Raw genomic sequence first — 27,363 nt, forward strand, 5'->3', positions numbered from 1 at the left:
TATGACTTTAAACAATGGAGGGATGTGTTTGTTAGGGCAGGGGTCCCCAACCACCGATCCGGGGACCGGTACCGGTCCGTGACGCATTTGCTACCGGGCCGCAGGGAAACATTAAATGATTTATAAACGACTGCATTTTCTCCGACTTAACTTTTGCCTGTCCCACTAGACCAGTGGTTCTTAACCTGGGTTCGATCGAACCCTAGGGGTTCGGTGAGTCGGCCTCAGCGGTCAAAACACACCAGACTCATGAATTGATTAACGTGGACCCCGACTTAATTAAACAAGTTGAAAAACTTAATTTAGTGGTCAATTATACGGAATATGTACTGTACTGTGCAATCTACTAATAAGAGTTTTAATTAATCAATCAATCAATCGTGTAAATACAAACTTCTCCCTATCGGCGTATCTGTACTGTAAAGTTAAAATTTGCATGACAATAAAAAGGAAGTCTAAGTCTAAGTATTATGGATACCCCCAAACACTGTTACACTGTGGTTTCGTGTAAATCCATTTTTATTTTTAGTTTACACACATGCTTCTACCTAAGACATGCTAATAGTTAAGATAGCTGCTCAGCTGGCTTGAAACAACAGAAAGTAAGCAGCTAAAACAGGGAATTTACTGTACAAATAGAAACAAATAAGAGTATAGAGCAGTGGTTCTTAACCTGAGTTCGATCGAACCCTAGGGGTTCAGTGTGACGGCCTCATGGGTTCGGCGAAGCCTCCACCGCGGAGGCCAAGACACACCCGACTCATCGTGTAAATAAAAACTTCTCCCTATCGGTGTATTATGGATAACCCCAAACAATGTTCCCTCTAATTTTCCATCTGATTTGCAGGTGTGTAATTTGTTGTGAGTTCATGCACTATGTTGGTTTTGTTCTTTGAACAAAGTGATGTTCATGCACAGTTCATTTTGTGTACTGGTAAAAAAAAAACATTATAACTTTGTCTTGAATTTGAAAAAAAATGAAATAAAACATTTTATTTTTCACTAAAGAAGGGTTCGGTGAATGTGCATATGAAACTGGTGGGGTTCGGTACCTTCAACAAGGTTAAGAACCACTGCACTTGACACGCCGATAAATAAGCTTGTTTATACTGTACATGCACAATTAAACTCCTGATAGGAAGTTGCCATTTGTTATATTTGTTATAACTTTGTGACATGATACAATGCAGATTCATGAACATATCAAATATAAACGTGACAGATTGTAGCCAAAGGCTGATTTCCATCTGCATCTCATTGCAAAGAAACAAGCCCAGGTCCTCCACTAATTCAGAATTATAGTGAGTTATATTTTTCATGCACTTATTTTTGCTGTATTTACATGGCACAAGTGCAAAGCCGGTCCCTGAAAATAATGCCTTCATTAAACCGGTCCATGGTGCAAAAAAGGTTGTGGACCACTGTGTTAGGACACTTACAGGCTTGATGCGTCATTTCCTCACAGATAACATTAGTTATTTCACATCTAAGTGCACTTTAAAAATGCATAATGATTCAATGCAACAGTGTGTTCATGCAATTTGGCAATGTAAAGGTAATGCTTGCTTTACACAATCATCTGACTAAAAGTGACACTGCATTAGTTGCTTTGCCAGGCTTGGTTTATGGTAATTTATATTCTAACTGAAAAATAAAGCAGATTTGAGTAATCGTAGCATTAAAATGAGTGTATGAATGTAACAGCTGACTCAATCCTACACTAGCGTGGAACAAAGCAGCTCTGGATTTAGTTGTTTACTCCTTCCCCCTCCTTAGGCCCCTAGTCAATTTTCAGTGAATGTCTGCAATCCAAAATACAAAGAGTCTTGTTGTGGAGCGTCCTCATCCAATGCCCTATTTTGTGAAGTCACCTGGCATTTCAGTCTTCTGTCATGAGGCATAGTTCACTGAATAGGAAGCCGGCAATCAGTGCGCTCTCTCTCCAAATGAACCCGGCTTCCTGCGACTGTGAAATACCCTCAGCTCCTTCTAACCTTAATGGTGCACAGGATAACGACAGGGGGCCCTAGGGGAGGGAAATAGTAGTGTTCCATTTGTGCGGCTTTCACAAATCTGACATATGGGCAAAATGTTGTGTACTCCACCTGCATTTTAACCATGTTATAATTTTGCAAGTATGCATTTTGTTGCATTTTTACTGTTTCAAGTTCAAGCCTGAATTGTGCTTCTGGTTCAATGTGCTAGTGTACACTATGCCAGCCTGCTCCTTCCCATGGAAACCTTCTTGCATAGCGTGATGTGCACCTCCAAAAAAGCTAAACTCACGATGCGGTTACACATGTTACGGTACAGGGGAAGAAGAAGACGGCACAGAAGCAGGGACGTCGTTTAGCTTTAGGCGTATTCATTAATATAATAAAATGACGTGTGTAATAATGTTACAGTCTTGGTCAAGGGGGTGACCCCGGGATGCAGAGACGGGAGACAAGGTAGAATTACAAAAAGGAAAACATTTAATTAATCAAAAGGGATAACTAAGGGCGATGGGGAAGAAGCGCACACCATGTAACATGGACAAAATAATAATGGATTAGATTTTATATCGCGCTTTTCTATTGTTAGATACTCAAACTGCTCACAGAGAAGTGGGAACCCATCATTCGTTGCTGGCACGGCCACTCTACCAACCGAGCTACACCGCCCCAAAGATGACGCCAGTAAACAACACAAAAACGTTAAATGCTCCATTGAGAATATAGAACATTACACACAACGCTCAAAAATATATCACAATGTTTTAGTACGACTTTAGTAAGCTGTGAGACACATTTATAACCTGTGGCATTTTGCTATGTTTTCAAACATGCTGGAGACATTTACACCTTTGTATGGGTTGTGCAGTGCATCTATATTGACACCACTTTCTTCCCACTTTTTTCTTTTCCCGCTGAAGGTGCATGGGAGGCAGACTGCAATTAATGCGATCAAAATGCAAAAATGCATACTTCAAGAGGTTTTTTAATGTAGGAAATATTTTAATAATACAGGTAAAAGCCAGTAAATTAGAATATTTTGAAAAACTTTATTTATTTCAGTAATTGCATTCAAAAGGTGTAACTTGTACATTATATTTATTCATTGCACACAGACTGATGCATTCAAATGTTTATTTCATTTAATTTTGATGATTTGAAGTGGCAACAAATGAAAATCCAAAATTCCGTGTGTGACAAAATTTGAATATTACTTAAGGCTAATACAAAAAAGGGATTTTTAGAAATGTTGGCCAACTGAAAAGTATGAAAATGAAAAATATGAGCATGTACAATACTCAATACTTGGTTGGAGCTCCTTTTGCCTCAATTACTGCGTTAATGCGGCGTGGCATGGAGTCGATGAGTTTCTGGCACTGCTCAGGTGTTATGAGAGCCCAGGTTGCTCTGATAGTGGCCTTCAACTCTTCTGCGTTTTTGGGTCTGGCATTCTGCATCTTCCTTTTCACAATACCCCACAGATTTTCTATGGGGCTAAGGTCAGGGGAGTTGGCGGGCCAATTTAGAACAGAAATACCATGGTCCGTAAACCAGGCACGGGTAGATTTTGCGCTGTGTGCAGGCGCCAAGTCCTGTTGGAACTTGAAATCTCCATCTCCATAGAGCAGGTCAGCAGCAGGAAGCATGAAGTGCTCTAAAACTTGCTGGTAGACGGCTGCGTTGACCCTGGATCTCAGGAAACAGAGTGGACCGACACCAGCAGATGACATGGCACCCCAAACCATCACTGATGGTGGAAACTTTACACTAGACTTCAGGCAACGTGGATCCTGTGCCTCTCCTGTCTTCCTCCAGACTCTGGGACCTCGATTTCCAAAGGAAATGCAAAATTTGCATGGTTGGGTGATGGTTTGGGGTGCCATGTCATCTGCTGGTGTCGGTCCACTCTGTTTCCTGAGATCCAGGGTCAACGCAGCCGTCTACCAGCAAGTTTTAGAGCACTTCATGCTTCCTGCTGCAAAAAATACTAAATTAGCCCCCTTAAGTCCTCTATTGTAGCTATAAAATGATAAAATTATGTAGTTGAATAGACAATACTTTTTTAAATGTTTATTTCTATCATCTAACATGTTGACACATTAACGTAGGACGGTAGATTCTCATCTGTCCATCGTCAGCGTGAGCGCCGATCTTGCAGCCGGGTTTGGATCTGGGGCAGTTTGCACTTCCTTCTGACACGGGCTAAATAAAATGCCATATAGTGCTTGCGAAACAATGATGAGTGTTGATAAATCACATTGCACATGCTAAATAATTATATTTGTATCTTCTCCTCCCATATTGTGGGCGTTCAGACGATCAGCATATATTTTGCAAATTAGTGAACGCAGAGACGCAAATTGAATCGCACGCCTTATTCTGCTCACTTAAGAGACACAATCCACTTTGCACACATTTAGGAGTTAAGCTTTGCGTGTGGTATCAAGTTTGCATGTGTTTTAGTACTCGCAAATATTTAGTAATTAAGTAATTAATCCTAAATATTACTATCAAGGCTTAGGTCAGGCTCATTACATAAATAAATATTACCCAACCTACATAAGAAGGGATTGATGAAAAAATAATTTATATACAATTATTTAGTGACAAAATAAACACAATTAATAATAACTAATAATATATGTTTCTTGACTAAACTGTCAGTAACATTAAAGTACAAATAAAAAGGCATCTTCACCACTTTAGTCATAGGTTTTGCGTTTAAAAAACTTCTCTATTACTGCTCCAGACGTATTCTGTTCAATATTGTCATTACTGGCACAATTGTTGGAAAAATGTATTGCAGTACCGTAACTGCATATATGGACCACAGCTGAGAAAAAAACATTTTTGGCGGCCCTCTATAGCAGTGTTTTTCAACCTTTTTTGAGCCAAGGCACATTTTTTTCATTGAAAAAATTCCGGAGGCACACCACCAGCAGAAATCATTAAAAAATGAAACTCAGCAGCCGATATTGACAGTAAAAAGTCGCCCCCGCAATTGTTGGGTATGACTTCAAACCATAACCAAACATGCATCAATATAGCTCTTTTCTCAAAGTAGGTGTACTGTCACGACCTGTCACATCACGCCGTGACTTATTTTGAGGTTTTTTTCTGTTTTCCTGTGTGTAGTGTTTTAGTTATTGTCTTGCGCTCCTATTTTGGTGACTTTTCCTGTTTTGTTGGTATTTTCCTGTAGCAGTTTCATGTCTTCCTTGAGCGCAATTCCCCGCACCTGCTTTGTTTTAGCAATCAAGAATATTTAAGTTGTTGCTATCCTTCTTTGTGGGGACATTGTTGATTGTCATGTCATGTTCTTTGTGGACGCCATCTTTGCTCAACATGCTGTAAGTCTTTGCTGTCGTCCAGCATTCTCTTTTTGTTTACTTTGTAGCCAGTTGAGTTTTAGTTTCGTTCCCTAAGCTTCAATGCTTTTTCTTAGGGGCACTCACCTTTTGTTTATTTTTGGTTTTAGCATTGCATACCTTTTTACCCGCATGCTGCCTCCCACTGTCATCTGCATATTGGGATCACGACAAACCATGTTCCAACATCTACAAAGCAATAAGCTACCGGCTGCCACCTACTGATATTGAAGAGTATTACATTGTTACGCTGCCGAGCTCTAGACAACACCGACACTCAACAACGGCACATAATTTGCAGACTATAATTACTGGTTTGCAAAAAACATTTTTACCCCAAATAGGTGAAATTACATAATCTCCCACGGCACACCAGACTGTATCACACAGTGGTTGAAAAACACTGCTCTAAGGGGTGATCACGGCCCAGCAATGGCCCCCGTCCCTATGGTTATTGTTATGGATGCTCATTTTACTGCAGTTGTAATAATTTTGGTTTGTTTATCTGCAAGCATTTATCAAAAATGTTTGCGATTTATTTCAACAATTTGTAACGTAATTAAAATTATGAAGTAGTGTCTGCAATGCAACTGTGAATGACGATTTTAAGACTAAAACCCGTTTGAAGGCTGCAGACGTTTCTTCCATCCCCTAGCAACCACCCGCCATCATGTGCATAATCAGATGCACTGGAAAAAAAACAACTTGTCACTAACATGCCCTGCTTGTGCAGCGGCCACAGACACTTGTGTCATTAGATATTTGGCTCATGCTAAGCTGTGGGACAGCTGCAGGCTACAGGCAACAGTGAATAGGCAAGACATAGAGTTGTTTGCGACACACCCTGCTGTTGCGTCCCTCTAGGATTTAAGATTTTCTTTATTTTCATGTGGCTCCAAACTCCCTGTCTTCAGCCATTGCAAACAAATGCGGTGTTCCCTTGTCAGCAATGTCTGGGAGTTGTTGGGACTGCAAACTGTCCCATAAAGCTCTCCCTGCATCTGTATGCATGAGACTGATTTTTTTGGGGTGATATTTTTTTTTTTTTAAAGTGTAAATGAAAATGTGACGCAGTGGAATTGTGAGTCAAATCCTCACATTATTTCAGTGGATTTTGCAAAGCCAAGTCGATTTGGCAATTTCACTCATTCCCGGAGAGCAAACCTAATTATGACAAAACACTCAATTTCCACTCCACTTGTGTTTCTGGCGGGCTTAATTCCTGCCAGGCAAACCTCAGTGGCGCAGCCATGATAGATGAATGTGGTCAGTCAACATGTTGCTGTTGATGCCAAACCTTTGTTCATTTTGCATGTTGGGATCACTCACTACTGTTGATACGGCTGACTTACAAGTACAGAGGAACATTGGTATGAACTATAGGTTACTGGTCGACCTCCCATTCACGCTGCTTTAAATATGCGCCCACTTACTTCACGCAACTTTAGATGTATATACTATATATTTTCTTATGTGAAAATAATTGGTACCTTAACTTAACTTTAACTTAACTTTAAATGAAAGCAGTGTGTGTGTCTGTGTGTGTGTGCCTTTAAAAGACGATGCCTGTTGCCTAGTGGCGTGTGATGTCAGCGAGTCCACGCTAAGTCTGAGTCTCACAGGCATTTTAGCTTGAGCTAGTTTTGGTAGCATTGCAGGCTAGCAGCGGCAGTGTGTCGGCTCTGACGGAAACTCTTTTGAATCTTTTACTGGTTTGTGTTACCTCTGCTTAATGAATAGATTGAATGTGTTTCCGTGGCTGTATGTTCTTGTCAACAAACAGTGTATTGTTTAGATGGCAACTTTGTCACTGTAGAGGTTTCTCCTCTCCGGGTTCTACGGACCACCAAGCACTGACATGACAGTCTCGTCCAGGTTTACAATACTGTTTATTTTTCAATAGATAGTCTTGCTTTTCAGCAATTGGTTTGTGATTGTCTGTCTCGCTCTCGCTCGTGCTCCAACTCCAACTCCCCTCTCCTCCCCGGCTGCTGCCTTTTAACAGAGCGACAGGTGATTAGACAATCAGGCCTAGGTGGGCCATCTACGCACCTGTCGCTGATCTCGCAGCCGCTCCGGGCACACCTCGCTTCGCTGCAGGTCCGCAGGCCACGCCCCCCTCCACAGTCACGTCAATCATTGATTTGTTGTTCAATATTCCTTCAGACTCCTCGTAGTTCCTAGCGCGCAGAGCAGTTTTAAGGTGGTGAAAAAAGTGTCAAGACTTGGACTTTGGCGTGGTTTGTTTTCCCATGGTGCAAAGGATTTGGACCAGACATGGCGTGAAGTTAAATACATGATTCAATAATAGATTATAAAACGTAAAAACAAAAGGCGCGCACAAGGCGGGGAACAAACTTAGCTAATAAAACAAAACTAGCACAAAGGCAGAACTATTGAAAAAAAGGAACAAACAAAAGGCGCTCACAGCGGAGGTACAAAACAGTGGCTTGAATAAACAAAAAACTTACGTGGCAAGAAAAGAGCAGCATGAACTATGACCTGGACAGACTAAGCAGCGTGTCAAGAGTGCAGAGCATTAATGTGATGTCTCCAGGCCGACCAACAGAAAATGAAAAGCTTAAATAACACAGACATGATTAACAACAGGTGCGTGAGTACAAATGAATCAGGTGTGTGACATGAGGGCAGGTGAAAACTAATGGGTTGTCATGGAAACAAAATGGGGAGTGAAAACACAGGAACTGACAAAATCCAAAAAAGCACATGGCCAAACAAAACATGATCACACAGACATGACAAAAAGCGTCTTTTACTGACCAGTTCCTCCAACTGCGACCTTGTTTCTTTCGTGTTGGAAGACCGAGTGTGTGAACTAACGGTTCCAGCCCCACTGCCCTCAGTGCATGGCGCAGGAGGGAGGAACACACACAGCTATCAGCGCAAACAGATTGATCAGTGACACTTCCCCGTCATCAATGAAATTAAATGAAAATGAAAATTTTACTCTCGTTTGATCAAATTTGGACGGATTTATTTTTTGAGCAAAATGCTAATTAAAATCTCTATTTGATCGTGTGCTACTATTTTTTTTTCAATACTCGCACAACCTATTTTTAGTCACAAATGCAACTAAAATGCTCACACTGTACAGCCCTGTCCAAATACCACGCGGTAAACGGCATGTGCGATCTATATAAAAAAGTGTGTAATATTAGTGGGTGTGTTGCATGTGATCTACTAACACTGCGTGTTCAATTGTAAAGTGGTGCAGACCGCCCTATTCAAATGAAGATTTTGCGTAATATAAAGGGCACATTTTTTTCATATAATACATATTTCATTAAAATATAGTCTTTTTGAAAAATAAAATAAAGTCATTCAAAACATACTAAAGGATACGCTAAGGACATCAATTGAATTTGTTTTAATCAGCCCCATAGGTCCTTTGGCAGCTATACAATTATAAAATGAAGTTGCTGCATAGACGATTGGTCTAATATTTTTTATTTCTGACCATCCAAAATGTTGACACACACACACGTCGGCCAAAGGATTGTCGTTTGTCCATTGCAAAAACTGATCCTGCAGCCGTGTGTGGAACTGTCAGTTTGCACGTGCTAAATAAAACGCCAAATTGTGCTCGCAAAAACGGTGATGAGTGTTGATAAATCACATTGCGCATGCTAATTAAATATATTTGCATCTTCTCCTCCCAGTATTGTGGGAGTTTTGATGATCAGCATATACTTTGCATATTTATGAAGACTGAGACACAAAATGGATTGCACGCTTTATTCTGCTTTGAGCATACGCAAAACATGTTGCACACGTTTAGTCGATCAGCTTTGCGTGTTGTATCAGGTTTGCACGTGTTTTAGTACATGCAAATCTTTGCATGAAAGGAAGCTGATTTTCATTGAATATTCTTCTTACTCTTCTCTTCACACATTAATATCTTAATAACACTTGTTGATGCTTTAATCCTTAGTTTGGAGCTTTAGGATGTTGGAATTACATAGTGCGGTCGAGCCATTGAAAATGATTGATTAATTAATTATGATATGTAGTTAATTAATCCATTTCAGTTCACCCAAGATGCTCAGAAAATACCTCAACTTGACATGTTTTAATTTAAATTCAAGAATCTTAAATGTCATACCAGCACACATGGGATGGCACACAATTTAGTACTTGAGGTCTTACATTCATTAATTTTTATTTTTATTTTTATTTTTTATTGTTATTTTTTTATTTTTTTTTAGATGTATGTTAATGTTATGTTAAATAATTGTTTTATTAATTTATGTATTTAATATTTGTTTACTTAATATGGTATATTATTTATTAATAGGATAAAATTGCTATGGTATGAAAAGGGGTAGGATTAAATAAGTTCAGCTTCTTCCTACTCTTTTTCGGACATGCTGCAATGAAACAACTGGACATATGTGATGAATTACATTGTATCGTATGCATGTTCGAAATAAACTGACACTGAAATAATTACCACAAAAACAGTAGTATGTGAATTGTAATTTAAATAGAAAATAATCTACAAACCACAGGTTATACTTAACAAAGGTTAATAGATATAGATTATAAATAAATAAAATAGAATGAATTGTAATCCTGTAGTGTAAATAGAATGTAAAAGAATGACCGAAAACCAAACCCAAATAAAGCCCAGTTCGGCACATTTGGCACATGTTGATTTACCTCTGCTTCACATAATATATAATAAATAAAACATCAATCACAGTGCTGCTAGTGAATGTTACCCTTTGTGCTTTAAGAAAAAAGATTTAACAAATCAATAACTATATTTGTCACAATTGGAATTAAAGCTTCGTAAAAAACTGATCAAAGGAAACGTTGGCTTTAACCGTCTTCCTGACTGTCAATCAAGTATGTCCCGTACAAGTGCATCACATGTTTTAAACCTTATTTAACGACAAAACATGAATATATTTACTAATCAGTTTTGTTTCATTGTGTCGACCAGCAGACATGTGAGCATGTGCCTTATATGATAAAAAAACAAAAAAAATTATCCTCCATGTAAGTGTGCTCTGATTTTAATTATAATCTACACACAATTGTAAACATAATATATTACTATATTGACTTAAATATAATGTGCACATTATTGTAAATGTATATATTAAAAAAAAGTTAAAGTACCAATGATTGTCACACGCACACTAGGTGTGGTGAAATGTGTCCTCTGCATTTGACCCATCCCCTTGTTCACCCCCTGGGAGGTGAGGGGAGCAGTGAGCAGCAGCGGTGGTCGCGCCCGGGAATCATTTTGGTGATTTTACCCCCAATTCCAACCCTTGATGCTGAGTGCCAAGCAGGGAGGTAATGGGTCCCGTTTTTATAGTCTTTGGTACGACTCGGCCGGGGTTTGAACACTCGACCTATCGATCTCAGGGCGGACACTCTAACCACAAGGCCACTATTGATTTTAAATATAAAATCGGGGCGGTATAGCTCGGTTGGTAGAGCGGCCGTGCCAGCAACTTGAGGGTTGCAGGTTCGATTCCCGCATCCGCCATCCTAGTTACTGCCGTTGTGTCCTTGGGCAAGACACTTTACCCACCTGCTCCCAGTGCCACCCACACTTGGTTTAAATGTAACTTAGATATTGGGTTTCACTATGTAAAGCGCTTTGAGTCACTAGAGAAAAGCGCTATATAAATATAATTCACTTCACTTCACTTAATGTAAAAATCATTTTACAAACATGTAATATATCACGCTATGCTAAAAAAAAACACATTGTCCACGCTAAAAACAAGACAGCTTTTAAACTTATACAAACACTAAACCCACTTCTGATACACCTTTTAATTGACTAAGATGTTATGAATATTTTACACTGTTGTGTATAATTTATTCTATCCCAAGTATTTACAGTCGTTAACATAAGTCAGAGTTTGAGTCTTACAACTTACAATTCATTTCCGATTCTTGGGTGACAATTCGATTCGGAATCGATTCTTGATGCAACACATTTCTCGATTCAAACCGCTTCTCGCAAGATATTATTTGGAATAAAAATGTAGATAAAGCCTGGCCAACAGGGTATAGGTTACAAGAGCTCATCCTGGCCGCTTAAGTATGACGTATACGCAATGAGTAGTCCTAAAAATGTTACGTACGACACAACGACAGGAATCAGTTCAATAGGTTTATTGAAGCTGATGATATGCTGGGGTGTGTATGCTACTATAAGTGCATGGTGCAAGACGATGTGACGTATTAGCAATGTGAATGTTACCAGCGGGTGTTGTACGTGCGTGTTGGATGAATCCTCAAAAGTCCAGAGGGGCAAGGCAAGTAGACAGTCCGTGGGCAAGCGAGAGGTCGGGGGCTGGAGAGAGGCGACGAGGTTCGTGTCCAAGCGGGGGTCGAGGATCGAGGAGGGGAGTCGAGGCGCACAGCTCTATCACAGGATACGGAGGGATCACTGCGGGGGACACAAAGGACATAAGACACGGGCAGAGGGAAAGCACAGAGAGAGCAGGTACGAGGAGGGAAGCCAGAGACGGGATGCTTACTACGGGGAGTGAACTACGTTCCGGCACTGGATCTTCGGGTCCGCCGGTCTTTATGCCGTCGGCCCTCATCAGACCCAGGTGCGCGGATTGCTGATTACCTGCAGGCGCGTGGCCGCGATGCGGGAAGAGCGAGCAGGGGCGTGTCTCGGCGCAGTCCTAGTGGAGCTGCCGGCAGCGCTTGCCGCAGATGGCATAAGGGATTGCGCATGCGCTGTGACAAAAAACATATTTTAAAAATAATTGTAATTTAATCATTTTTTGGGGAAATTCTGAATTGATTTGTAATCGTTATTATTAAGAATCCCAATTTGGATGTGAATCCATTTTTGTCAACAGCCCGAGTTGCTACATATTATCTTTGGCCCTATTGTTGTTGCTTTCAGTCAAGCACAAGAGGGCGAAGCAAACCGCAGCCATGCACAGTAACGATAATGATGAAAAATTAGATGAATGAGATTTAAAAAAACGTAACGCGCTAAATATATAATTCATTCATTGAAAATGAATGCCCCTATAATTATGCTACTATTCTCTGTCTGTTCTGTAGCATGCTCCCAGGTTAGAAGACAACTTCATGCTCCTCTTCCCAGCATTGAGTGGGTGTTCTGCACCAAATAGCTACACCTTTTTTTTCTCTCTCTTTTCATTGTATAAAAAGACACACTGTCACACAGAAATGAGTCACATTTGATGTGATATGCTAACCGGCTGTAACAGAAAGTAATGCAGCCGTGTAGAAAAAGTCAAACCAGCTGTTATTACATTTTATTTTAGCAGAATGTGGAGGCCACAGCAAAATACATAAATACCGTATTTTTCGAAGTATAAGTCGCACCAGAGTATAAGTCGCACCGGCCGAAAATGCATACTAAAGAAGAAAAAAAAACATATATAAGTCGCACTGGAGTATAAGTCGCTTTTTTTCGGGAATTTTATTTGATAAAACCCAACACTAAGAACAGACATTTGAAAGACAATTTAAAATAAATAAAGAATAGTGAACAACAGGCTGAATAAGTGTACGTTATATGACGCATAAATAACCAACTGAAAACGTGCCTGGTATGTTAACGTAACATATTATGGTAAGAGTCATTCAAATAACTATAACATATAGAACATGCTATACAATCTGTCACTCCTAATCACTAAATCCCATGAAATCTTATACGTCTAGTCCAGGGGTCGGCAACCTTTACCAGTCAAAGAGCCATTTTGACCAGGTTCACAAATTTAAAAAAAAAATGGGAGCCACAAAAATCTTTTGAAATTTAAAATGAAATAACACTGCAAACAAAGTTTTTTGTTTTGCTTTGTGCTATGTATGAACCAAGGGTCTCAGACACACGGCCCACACCTTAATATGACAATTGAATGTTAGTGCGGCCCGCGAGTTTTATATGAATGGCGCTTGACAACGTCATACTTGTCAACCCTCTCGATTTTTCCGGCAGACTACTAATGTCAGAGCAACTATTCTCTCGAACGTGCCGTGATGGTACAGCATTTAGCGCCCACTACAACCAGCGTGCCGGCCCAGCCACACGTTGTATGGGGCTTCTGCTTGCTCACGTAAGTGACAGCAAGGCATACTTGTTCAACAACCACACAGGTTACACTGACGGTGGCGGTATAAAAAACTTTAACACTCTTACTAATAATGCGCCACACTGTGAACCCACACCAAACAAGAATGACAAACACATTGCGGGAGAACATCTGCACCGTAACACAACATAAACACAACAGAACAAATACCCAGAATCCCATGCAGCCCTAACTCTTCCGGGCTACATTATACACCCCCGCTACCAAACCCCGCCCACCTCAACCGACGCACAGAGGGGGGAGGGGGGGTTGGGGTGAGGGCGGGGTTTGGTGGTAGCAGGGGTAAGTCCACGTGAATGAGCTAAATAATATTATTTGATATTTTACGGTATTGTGTTAATAATTTCACACATAGGTCGCTCAGTGTCCATTAACTAGTCCGAATGTGTGCAGACCCATGACGGAAGGAGTCGGTGTGGCGAGGTGCAAAATGTCTATTTCAGGGCTTTTTTTAAGTGGGGTGAGTCACCAGGTTTTTGGAGCAGTCCAGGCTGTGTGTGTGTGTTTGTGTTCATGTGTGTGCACATGTTGTATGTGTATTCCCCCCCTCACTCCTCCCTTTCTCCCTCTGTCTTCGTCATAGGCAAGCACATATTTGCCTGCCTGGAGGGTGCAGGTCTGTGGCAGGTTAGGCATTTTGGATACGGGCCATTCTCACTGTAGTTCCCCGGGCCTCTAGCGGCGAGCTGGCCCTCGCGCGGGGACAGCGACGGCAACATCAATCTGTTTGGTAAATACTGAGATGAGAGCCACAGCAGAACTGGCCCAGACCAAACCTGCATGGGTGAATCTCGCTCGATCCCAATGAGGCGACTGTAAAACAGAAATGAGCTATTTTGGGATATTAGGGTGCGAATGGATGAAATTTGACAGAGAGACAAAGACAGAGGAGGAAAAGGAGTGCAGGGAGTGAAAATGATAGATGGAATCCGCCTCTTGCTGCCAGTGAAATGCCAGAGGAACCCCGGGGATACATTGATTAACCTCTCTACTCCTAATCTGCCTTCAGCTCCTGCAGCTTGCACTGACGGTGAACAGACTGGCTGGTGGGAAACAAATGGACAATGTTCTATGTCGTGTGGGGCCACTGCTGCAAAATAATAGCAATATTTCCAATACATTCTACCTTTTTTTTTTTTTTACTTTTTATTAATCAATCCAACAAAATAGTACACGATAATACCATAATAATACAATTCTAATTCCACCAGCTACATTCAGAATATCAATCAGCAGAGTAATTGAGATGACACAAAACAATCCAAAAGTAGTCAATCAAAAATGAATAATATCAACAACAGTATCAATATTAATAAGAATTCCAACATAGCAGTGATTAAAAATCCCTCATTGACATTATCATCACTGCCATTTATAAAAAGAATTAAACATTTAAAAAATGAACAATAGTGTCACAGTGGCTTACACTTCAATCAATCAATCAATCTTTATTTATATAGCCCTAAATCACAAGTGTCTCAAAGGGCTGCACAAGCCACAACGACATCCTCGGTACAAAGCCCACATAAGGGCAAGGAAAAACTCACCCCAGTGAGCATCACATCTCACAAGCTTGACAACACATTGTGTCCAATATTTTCCACAAAGATAAAATAAGTCATATGTTAGGTTCATTTAATAGTTAAAACAAATTTAAATAATGGATCCCATATTCCAATATATGACTCATTATTATCTAAACTAAATGCAGTTGTTTCTACTGATATCATCTCCATAGCTTGTGTATAGCTATGGAGATGTGTGTGTGTGTAGCTTGGGGCGGTATAGCTCGGTTGGTAGAGTGGCCGTGCCAGCAACTTGAGGGTTGCAGGTTCAATCCCCGCTTCTGCCATCCTAGTCACTGCCGTTGTGTCCTTGGGCAAGACACTTTACCCACCTGCTCCCAGTGCCACCCACACTGGTTTAAAAATGTAACTTAGATATTGGGTTTCACTTTGTAAAGCACTTTGAGTCACTAGAGAAAAGCGCTATATAAATATAATTCACTTCACTTCACTTGTATAGCAGTCAATCTATCCATTGTTTTAATACTACCCCTTTTTGTTACGACGCATATTGCAAGAAATGCATTTTTACTCTTTGATAGCACATTACTAAATTGATGCAGATCACCAAGAATGCAAGTTTGCAGTGTCATTGGGATGTTTATATTTAGGAATGTGATTGCTTCTTTTGAACCATAACTCTTTTATTCTCTGACATTCCCACAATAAATGAACAAGAGTTCCCTCAGCTGCCCGACACTTCATACATCAATTTTAAACAGCTGAGAAGATGTAAAATATACAATCTATTCAAGATCTTAAATTGACTCAGCTTATTTTTAATACATTCATACACATAAATTATACCTTTTTGAGTGCATGAGGAACTTGATTTGATGTAATTTACTGTATTGCAAGAGTCAACCGATTTGTACCTAAAACCTTTCCTAATTGTTTTGCAATGTAGTAGGGTTTTACAAAGGGGTAATGCACATGTCTTGGTTTAATTCCACACTACTTTAGTTATACAGTGGTGCATTGACATACAAGTTTGATTGGTTCTGTGAAGGACCTTGTGTGTCAAAATACTTGTACAGTGGTGCCTCAATTTACGAGCTGAATTGGCTCTGTGACGGAGCTCTTAACTCACAACACTTGTATGTGAAATAAACATTTCCCATTGAGATGAATTCAAATCAATTCAATTGGTGCTTGCAGAATTGCACCATTTTAACACGTAACTTATCTTTTAAAAAGAAAAAAAAAAAAAGAAATATTGTATGGAAACATTACAATAGGACAAACTTATTTCCGCTGAGGGCCGCACACTGAAAAAATTTAAGTATGCAGTGAGATTCTTCATTTTCAAAACCAATACAATATATATTGTAACCCTTAGGGCTTCCCTTAATTTTAGTGAACGTTAAAGGTCCAAGGGACCCAAAAGGGTCTTAGTTGTTAAAGTGTTAAAAATAAGTCATATATTAGTATTTTGTTTTACTTTCAACGTTTAAATATCTATATAACAACTTCAGATCTATCCATTGCCATTCAGTTTACGTTCTTTTTGGGTTCTATGCCCTTTTTGTCAAAACCCAGTTTTTTTTATTAGATAAATCACAAAATATGCAATATTTTCCCCCAAAAAATGTTAAATGTGGACTATTTGATGTGAAATAATTGGAGCCTAAAGTAGGTCAATAATTTATAACATTGCTTTTGGTACACTCTCATTTTTGAGCAATGACAGTTTTATAAAAATCCGACAAAAGCCTCAGAAATTCAAAAGGCCCCCCACTCATAAGAGTGTTGAAAATAAGTCATATTTTGAATATGTATTATTTTTACTAGAGATGTCCGATAATATCGGACTGCCGATATTATCGGCCGATTAATGCTTTAAAATGTAATATCGGAAATTATCGGTATCGGTTTCAAAATTATCGGTATCGGTTTCAAAAAGTAAAATTTATGACTTTTTAAAACGCCGCTGTGTACACGGACGTAGGGAGAAGTACAGAGCGCCAATAAACCTTAAAGGCCCAATCATATAATATCTACGGCTTTTCACACACACAAGTGAATGCATGCATACTTGGTCAACAGCCATACAGGTCACACTGAGAGTGGCCGTATAAACAACTTTAACATTGTTACAAATATGCGCCACACTGTGAACCCACACCAAACAAGAATGACAAACACATTTCGGGAGAACATCCGCACCGTAATCCCAACATAAACACAACAGAACAAATACCCAGAACCCCTTGCAGCACTAACTCTCCCGGGACGCTACAATATACAACCCCCGCTATCCCCTCCCCCCCCCCCAACCTTGCCCACCTCAACCTCCTCATGCTCTCTCAGGGAGAGCATGTCCCAAATTCCAAGCTGCTGTTTTGAGGCATGTTAATAAAAATAATGCACTTTGTGACTTCAATAATAAATATGACAGTACCATGTTGCCATTTTTTTTTCCATAGCTTGAGTTGATTTATTTTGGAAAACCTTGTTACATTGTTTAATGCATCCAGCGGGGCATCACAACAAAATTAGGCATAATAATGTGTTATTTCCACGACTGTATATATCGGTATCGGTTGATATCGGTATTGGTAATTAAGAGTTGGACAATATCGGAATATCGGATATCGGCAAAAAAGCCATAATCGAACACCTCTAATTTTTACTTTCAACTTCAGATCTATTTGTCAATTATACGTTTTCATTATTTTCGGAGCATTGACAGTTTTGAAGTAAAAACAATTGCCTACATGTCAGCTTTGTGTTATTAGTGTCAATATTGCAACATTCTCTCCTAACGTTTTACTTGTTTACTCTTTTATTCCACTTTTTATTTTATTTTTTTAACTTATTTTTAATATGCCCAGCAGGCCGTTAAAATAAATTGGCTGCGGGAAGCAAATGGCCCCCAAGCCGCACTTTGGACACCCCTGCAATAGAATGTACAACATACCACTATAATAGTTTAATGAAGTTATGTTATAATCTCCTTCTAGCTGCTTCTCCATCAAATACACCATCATCAGCTTTTCTATATTTTCATGGATAAATATCTGCCGTTTAGATATCATTTTAACATTCTTGGCTGGCTTTAGATTCATTCTGCTTCAGTATGGTGCAGATTAGCAGTGGTATGTTCCAATTACTCCACCAAGTTGGGTACACTCCCAGTCATGTTTTTGGTGTTTTCTTTCTATAATTCAACAAATATCACCCACTTCTTCTTCTCAGCGCTTTCTTTCACACTCACTTTCTTCCTGCCCGTGTTTGGAAAAATACAGTTATGTCAATACCTAACTATAAGATAATGCTAGCAAGTAAGACCATATATTTGGGCGGATCTTACAGGATTCACTGTAATATTTGCTATGCCAACTAATGGCGGGGATGCGTGTAACTCAAACTTTTGATTGCAACTTAAAGCATAACAATTAACCGAGAGGCAACTCTTAGCTTAAAACAGGTACCACTGTATTTTTTGTCAATTTTCCTCATTGAAATTACCGTATTTTTCGGAGTATAAGTCGCACCGGAGTATAAGTCGCACCTGCCGAAAATGCATAATAAAAAAAGAAAAATACATATATAGGTCGCACTGGAGCGACTTATAGTCCGAAAAATACGGTAATAGAAATTCAATTTGTTGGTGCTCAGCCCTCAAAAAGCCTGAGTGTTAACTGTTTTCTTCTGTCTTTTCTGCAGTCTGCTCCCAGTTCTCCAAAGGCGTGTATGCCATCATCGGCTTGTACGACAGGAAGACGGTCAACATGCTTATGTCGTTCTGCGGCGCCTTGCATGTCTGCTTCGTTACGCCATCCTTCCCCATCGAGACGGCCAACCAGTTTGTCATTCAGCTGAGGCCGGAGCTGCAGGACGCTCTCGTGGGTCTAATTGAATACTACGGATGGACCAAGTTTGTCTACATGTACAGCTCAGACTCAGGTAAGAATAGTCCATATTATGTTAATTAGGGAAACAAAGGAGGGCTATGTACACTAAAATATGTTTTTTTTTGTTTCCTGACCATTGTTATTCTAGCTTGCCAAATGTGTATTTTCATTTGTCCTTTTCAACTGAACACAGCATCGCAACAATTTTAATTAGTAGTCATTTTCACAGGGCTAAAGTGACTACCGTATTTTTCGGACTATAAGTCGAAGTTTTTTTCATAGTTTGGCCGGGGGTGCGACTTATACTCAGGAGTGACTTATGTGTGAAATTATTAACACATTACCGTAAAATATCAAATAATATTATTTAGCTCATTCACGTAAGAGACTAGACGTATAAGATTTCATGGGATTTAGCGATTAGGAGTGACAGATTGTTTGGTAAACGTATAGCATGTTCTATATGTTATAGTTATTTGAATGACTCTTACCATAATATGTTACGTTAACATACCAGGCACGTTCTCAGTTGGTTATTTATGCCTCATATAACGTACACTTATTCAGCCCGTTGTTCACTATTCTTTATTTATTTTAAATTGCCTTTCAAATGTCAATTCTTGGTGTTGGGTTTTATCAAATAAAGTTCCCCATAAAATGCGACTTATACTCCAGTGCGACTGATATATGTTTTTTTCCTTCTTTATCATGCATTTTCGGCCGAAAAATACGGTATATACTATATATAAGTCTATAAATATACTGTATATATATATATGTAAGTCTATATGTAATATAGTAACAGACACGTTCATACCAATATGTAATATGTTCAATATTTACCGTATTTTGGTCATTTTAGTCTTTGCCGGAACTAATTCCTTGGCGCATTTATTTCCGTTTCCATAGCAGCGCACGTTTTACAATGTGTGTTCCTACTTTCGGATACAAAACGCTTAATTGTGTTCTAACCATGGCAGATTCGGTAACAAACAACGAAGATGACTATTTTCGGACAAATGAGGATTCACAATCGTATCTTTGTAAATCAGAATTTATGGAAGATGAACTACTGCTTCTGGAAGCCAGTACGAAAGAAGAGTGAAATGTTGGAGTAGACGGAAGCCGACAGAGTGAGGTGAAAGTGAATCGAAGCTGCAAAATGTGGAATTTGAAGCCAAGCTATTTCGACATAAATGGTGTGCTTATCCATAAAGAACCGAAAAAACACTGTCTGGCTAGCTGTGTACAAACAAAACATGAAATGTGGGCTCATACTTTACAGATAGTGTAATATGATTGTTCATGTTTTTCAGTCAGTACAGATTGGTGTCATATCGCAGTGATGTGCATTACAAACTCAAACGTGTTTCCTGCTGACATAGGAGCTATCTTATCTCTCGCCGTAGTTAGCTTCTAGGGTTAATACCGTATCTTGCCGATGTGTTAGTACGCTAGAAAAAGAGTTCCTCAGTGTTCGCTCTTACAATAACAATGCCGCTACAGTTTGGTTATTACCGTATTTTTCGGACTATAAGTCGCAGTTTTTTTTATAGTTTGGCCGGGGGTGCGACTTATACTCAGGAGCGAATTATGTGTGAAATTATTAACACATTACCTTAAAATATCAAATATTATTATTTAGCTCATTCACGTAAGATACTAGACGTATAAGATTTCATGGGATTTAGCGATTAGGACTGACAGATTGTTTGGTAAACGTATAGCATGTTCTATGTTATAGTTATTTGAATGACTCTTACCATAATATGTTACGTTAACATACCAGGCACGTTCTCAGTTGGTTATTTATGCGCCATATAACGTACACTTATTCAGCCTGTTGTTCACTATTCTTTATTTATTTTAAATTGCCTTTCAAATGTCTATTCTTGGTGTTGGCTTTTATCAAATAAATTTCCCCATAAAATGCGACTTATACTCCAGTGCGACTTATATATGTTTTTTCCTTCTTTATTATGCATTTTCGGCCAGTGCGACTTATACTCCGAAAAATACGGTATATACTATATATAAGTATATAAATATACTGTATATATATATAAGTCTATATGTAATATAGTAACAGACACGTTCATAACAATATGTAATATGTTCAATATTTACCGTATTTTGGTCATTTTTGTCATTGCCAGAACTAATTCTTTGGCGCATTTATTTCCGTTTCTATAGCGGCGCACGTTTTACAATGTATGTTCTTACTTTCGGATACAAAACGCTTAATTGTGTTCTAACCATGGCAGATTCGGTAACAAACAACGAAGATGACTATTTTCGGACAAATGAGGATTCACAATCGTATCTTTGTAAATCAGAATTTATGGAGGATGAACTACTGCTTCTGGAAGCCAGTACGAAAGAAGAGTGAAATGTTGGAGTAGACGGAAGCCGACAGAGTGAGGTGAAAGTGAATCGAAGCTGCAAAATGTGGAATTTGAAGCCGAGCTATTTCAACATAAATGGTGTGCTTATCCATAAAGAACCGAAAAAACACTGTCTGGCTAGCTGTGTACAAACAAAACATGAAATGTGGGCTCATACTTTACAGATAGTGTAATATGATTGTTCATGTTTTTCAGTCAGTACAGATTGGTGTCATATCGCAGTGATGTGCATTACAAACTCAAACGTGTTTCCTGCTGACATAGGAGCTATCTTATCTCTCGCCGTAGTTAGCTTCTAGGGTTAATACCGTATCTTGCCGATGTGTTAGTACGCTAGAAAAAGAGTTCCTCAGTGTTCGCTCTTACAATAACAATGTCGCTACAGTTTGGTTATTACCGTATTTTTCGGACTATAAGTCGCAGTTTTTTTCATAGTTTGGCTGGGGGTGCGACTTATACTCAGGAGCGAATTATGTGTGAAATTATTAACACATTACCTTAAAATATCAAATAATATTATTTAGCTCATTCACGTAAGAGACTAGACGTATACAATTCCATGGGATTTAGCGATTAGGAGTGACAGATTGTTTGGTAAACATATAGCATGTTCTATGTTATAGTTATTTGAATGACTCTTACCATAATATGTTACGTTAACATACCAGGCACGTTCTCAGTTGGTTATTTATGCCTCATATAACGTACACTTATTCAGCCTGTTGTTCACTATTCTTTATTTATTTTAAATTGCCTTTCAAATGTCTATTCTTGGTGTTGGGTTTTATCAAATTAATTTCCCCCAAAAATGCGACTTATACTCCAGTGCGACTTATATGTTTTTTTCCTTCTTTATTATGCATTTTCGGCCAGTGCGACTTATACTCCGGTGCGACTTATACTCCGAAAAATACGGTACACAGGTAACGGAACGCAATAATAAAGTATTTGTGGCAGTTTTTGAATGCATTTTTAAAGTGATTTAGTGGTAAAATTGATTGCTCCCATTATCCAGCCACTAAGAACGAGACAATTTGCATATGTTAAAATGGGAAAAAAAATAAAAAAACTTGTGTCTTTTTATCTCTCATAAAGATTGTGAATGACAGGCAACATTTCAAAAAAAGTGCAGTTCCACTTTAAGAGTTTTAGCATATCAGCATGTGAAATTCAATTATGGAACTGATTCTGCAAATATGTCAAACAATGTGCTAAATAATCAAATTAAAGAGACTGTACAAACTACAAGTGTTCACAAAGTACGAGGAATAATAATCTTGATCTTTGTTGAAACTTTGTTGAAAATGAGGTATTATTCATCTCATATGTGAATCAGGACTGGCTCTACTATTAAGAAAACGGTTGTATTCATTGGTGGAAATGTTGTTACAATTACAATTTAGAACAGGAAGTGAACATATATGTTAGTAATTGCTATGACTTTATCGGCCGATAATATCGACAGGCCGATATTATCAGACATATCTAATCTATATATATATATATATATATATATATATATATATATATATATATATATATATATATATATATATATATATATATATATATATATACATTGTCTTTATAATCCGTTTTGTCATTTAACATCAATTAACATTGATGTTCATCAACACTTAACATTGTCACGTTATCGATGAGAAAATTAATTTTTAGACAGTATGAATGGCCTGAGCAGCTAGGAGACACCGAGAGTAACAAGCGGTAGAAAATGGATTAGAAAGAAAAGATTAAAAAAAATAAAATAAAAAAAATATAATAAAAAAATAAAAACACTTTTTTCTTTTTTACTTGGAACTTCCCGTGGGCCGGATTTTGGATGCTGGGGGGCCGGATCCGGTCCGCGGGCCGTAGTTTGGGGACTCCTGCTTTATATGTTCAAAATAAATTAAACCGTGACCATAACCAGGTTTTTGCATACAACAACAGAAGTAAAATGTAATGAAAAACAAAACTTTAGTAATACATATTACATATTGCACACTGACAAGTGTAGATAAAAGATCAAATAAAACAAAAAACACTAACATCCGTCTTGCACACCAACAAAACAGATCACAGTAATCACATAAGTGCGTTGTAAAGTCTTATGGGAGTGGGTAGAAAAGACCTGTGCTCCTTCTTGCACTGTGGATGTAACAGTCTAAAGCTGTAAAAGCTATTCTGGGCTTCCACAGTGTAGTGCATTGGTGAGAGGGATTGGACATTAGAGATGTCAACTTGGTCCGCATTCTTCTGTCAGCCACCTCCTCAATGTTGTCTAGTGGGGAGCCTAGGACGGAGTCAGCTCTCTTAATTAGTTTATCAAATCTGTTCCTGTCTCTGACCGAGCTGCCGCCACCCCAGCAAATGACAGCATAGAACACCACAGAAGCCACCACAGTGTCGTAGAAAGTGCGCAGCAGTGACCCGCACACCCCGAAGGACCTCAGTCTCCTCAAGGCGACTTTGAGCCTTCTTGTACACAGCGTTTGAATTGTGAGTCCAGACCAGTTTATTGTTGATGTGAACACCCAGGTATTTAAATGAGTCCACTATTTCAATATCCGACCCCTTCACAAACATGCTGCCTAACCTTTATCCCTTCTATGAGTGCTGAAAAGACACAGGTGAGAGACGCTATTTTGTCGTTTGGCAACACTTTGCCTTTCTGGTGAAATATGTAAATTGGTGGTGTTCAAAATGTGGCCTTTCGGCCATCTGTGGAACTTTTTTATGGACATGTGGTGCATTGTAGAAATAAATTGAAAAAAAAAAACAGGAAATCTTTGAGTAGAAAGTCATAACGTAATGAAAAAAAGTTTAAATCTTGATACTAATAACAAATTTGACTTTTTTAGTAGCCTATTGTATTACGAATTACACCACATTGAAAGAATATCACGATCAATATTGTTTGTTTTATGTACTTCAACACCACTGCTGTTCCTTTTAGAATGCAGAATAGTTGACTACTGGTATTTGTGAGCATATTTATAAGCACAGTATTGTTTTTTTTAATTATATCTAGAGATTATAGGCCAATAATGTTAATTTTTTAAAGTATAGTTACCTCTGGGCAGCTGATGATCCATCCATTTTCTACTGCTTGTCCCTTTCGGGGTTGCGGGGGGTGCTGGAGCCTATCTCAGCTGCATTCGGGCGGAAGGCGGGGTACACCCTGGACAAGTCGCCACCTCATCGCAGGGCCAACACAGATAGACAGACTACATTCACACTCACATTCACACACTAGGGCCAATTTTAGTGTTGCCAATCAACCTATCCCCAGGTGCATGTTTTTGGAGGTGGGAGGAAGCCGGAGTACCCGGAGGGAACCCACGCGGTCACGGGGAGGACATGCAAACTCCACACAGAAAGATCCCGAGCCCGGGATTGAACTCAGGACTACTCAGGACCTTCGTATTGTGAGGCACATGCACTAACCCCTGTCCACCGTGCTGCCCGCAGCTGATGATGCCATTTGAATTTTGTGCAAAAATCTGTTAAAAAATCTTAAATACTTAGTTTTTAATAATGTAGTGAATTTTCAACTACATGGGTAAAAAAATGTATTGTGGAAATTCACAGCTATCGATGTTAACTACTGAAATTCTGGTATCATGTCCACCCTAATTGTAAATGATAGGGCAATAAAAAAATGGATTCTATTGCATCAATAAAATCTCAGCACTAAACAGATAATGGTAATACTTTTTCCTAGTAACTGGTAATGAAAATAAATACCATTTACTGTTTCTTATAAAAAGTTAATTTAAAGTAAAAGGGACGGCGTGGCAAAGTTGGTAGAGTGGCCGTGCCAGCAATCGGAGTGTTGCTGGTTACTGGGGTTCAATCCCCACCTTCTACCATCCTAGTCACGTCCGTTGTGTCCTTGGGCAAGACACTTCACCCTTGCTCCTGATGGCTGCTGGTTAGCGCCTTGCATGGCAGCTCCCGCCATCAGTGTGTGAATGTGTGTGTGAATGGGTGAATGTGGAAATACTGTCAAAGCGCTTTGAGTACCTTGAAGGTAGAAAAGCGCTATACAAGTATAACCCATTTATCATTTATTATTTATTTAAAAGTCCCAACGATAGTCACGCACACACTAGGTGTGGTGAAATTATCCTCTGCATTTGACCCATCCCCATGTTCACCCCCTGGGAGGTGAGGGGAGCCGTGAGCAGCAGCGGTGGCCGCGCTCAGGAATCATTTGGTGATTTATAGTGAAACAAGTTACTTTTGCGGCAATATTAAACTAGCAATGGATTGTCTAAGGTGGCCCCCAACCTTTTTGTAGCTGCGGACCGGTCAACGCTTGATTTTTTTAATTTTTTTTTTATAAAGAAATACAATCATGTGTGCTTAGGGACTGTATCCCTGCAGACTGTATTGATATACATTGATATATAGTGTATATATTGTGTTTTTATGTTGATTTAATAAAAATAAAAATAAAAAAAAATATATTTTTTTTTTCTTGTGCAGCCCAGTACCGATTGGTACCGGGCCGCACAAGAAAAAAAACAAAAAAAAAACATATATATATATATATATATATATATATATATATATATATATATATATATATATATTTTTTTTTTTTTTTTTTTTTTAATTATTAAATCAACATAAAAAACACAAGACACACTTACAATTAGTGCACCAACCCAAAACACCTCCCTCCCCCATTTACACTCATTCACACTCATTCGCATAAAAGGGTTGTTTCTTTCTGTTATTAATATTTCTGGTTCCTACATTATATATCAATATAGATCAATACTGTCTGCAGGGATACAGTCCGTAAGCACACATGATTGTATTTTTTTTATGCCAAAAAAAAATACAAAAAATAATAAAGTGGGACAAATTTTCAAGCGTTGACCGGTCCGCGGTTCCAAAAAGGTTGGGGACCACTGGTCTAAGGTACTTCAGCTTTGCCTTGGCATTCTTCAATCGTGCCGGCAACAGCCAACCCTTTCCTCAAAACACATATATATATATATATACAATATATTTGGCTTAACGATGTGAGCACTAGTGTGACATAACGGCATTGTATTATTCAACATAATTATGATATATGATGATGATAATGTTATTATTATGCTTAAAATGTCAATATAAGTACTAATTATAACGCATTCATGATGTACCTAACACATTTATCCAGACTGACGAAAGTAGTCGTCCATCCTGCTTTTTCTTTGTTGTCAAATCGTCATGGCGACAGCAGCGACGTGTTGTGTGAATGAGGCTATTTATCCCCAAGAATTGTCTTTTGAGTGCACGGGGCTATTGAAAGGAAGCATTTTCCCACACTGACTGGCAGATAAATCATACAATAGAAGCAAAAATTCAGCTTTCCCATTGTGCGCGTCTCAGCTGGTGTTTGAACATACAATGACAGAATGGGGGGGAAAAAAACCATAGCAGTCTTCCTCATGTTGGCTCATCTCCCTCCCCGGTCGCCAATCAACTCGATTCCTCCCATAATGCCAGGCCATCTGCTCCAGGTGTTTTGGTGCACGACCACAAAGGGAACTTTTCTGTGGTCAAAACACGCAAATACTGTGTTGCACGTGCTAACAAATGAAACTCGTACAAGGACTTGCTGTAACTTTAAGCTTTAAAAAGGCGGATGCCATCTCATCAAGTTGCCAAGCTCAGTGATGAGTAGTGACAGTGGAGATTTCACACTGGTCCTCTGCCCTCTTGATGCACGATGGCCTTAGAGTCACGCATGTCCTGAAGATTTGTTCAAGTTCCTCGATCCCTTCATCATCTACTCACACTCGCTGTGTGTGTGTGTGTGTTTGTGCTCACGTGCGTGTGCGTTGAGTCAACCCAGTATGATTGAACGGTACAATGGAGCCGGTGAAATCCATATCAGAAGTCATCTGTTGCCTGGATACAACACTGCAGTCACCTTTTCCCACAAGGTTATTTTAAGACTTTCAAGAAAATCCTCTTTGCTTGGGTCCAACATGTCTTAGCATGCGTGTGGTTCATCTAAAATGCTATTCTCGTATA

At 39.0% G+C, this 27,363-nt stretch overlaps 1 protein-coding gene across 4 annotated transcripts in view; it reads left to right on the plus strand.

Annotated features, from left to right (window-relative positions):
• The window catches only part of gria1a (glutamate receptor, ionotropic, AMPA 1a), a 203,946-nt gene that overhangs the window by 40,986 nt on the left and 135,597 nt on the right, over positions 1 to 27,363 (plus strand). For all 4 annotated transcript variants that reach the window (XM_061927716.2, XM_061927717.2, XM_061927718.2 and 1 more), the window contains exon 3: positions 18,732 to 18,971. In XM_061927716.2, coding sequence (XP_061783700.1) covers positions 18,732 to 18,971 — 240 coding nt within the window. The remainder of the gene's footprint in view (positions 1 to 18,731; positions 18,972 to 27,363) is intronic.

Source organism: Nerophis lumbriciformis, linkage group LG35 (genome assembly GCF_033978685.3).
Source record: "Nerophis lumbriciformis linkage group LG35, RoL_Nlum_v2.1, whole genome shotgun sequence".
NCBI lineage: Eukaryota > Metazoa > Chordata > Actinopteri > Syngnathiformes > Syngnathidae > Nerophis > Nerophis lumbriciformis.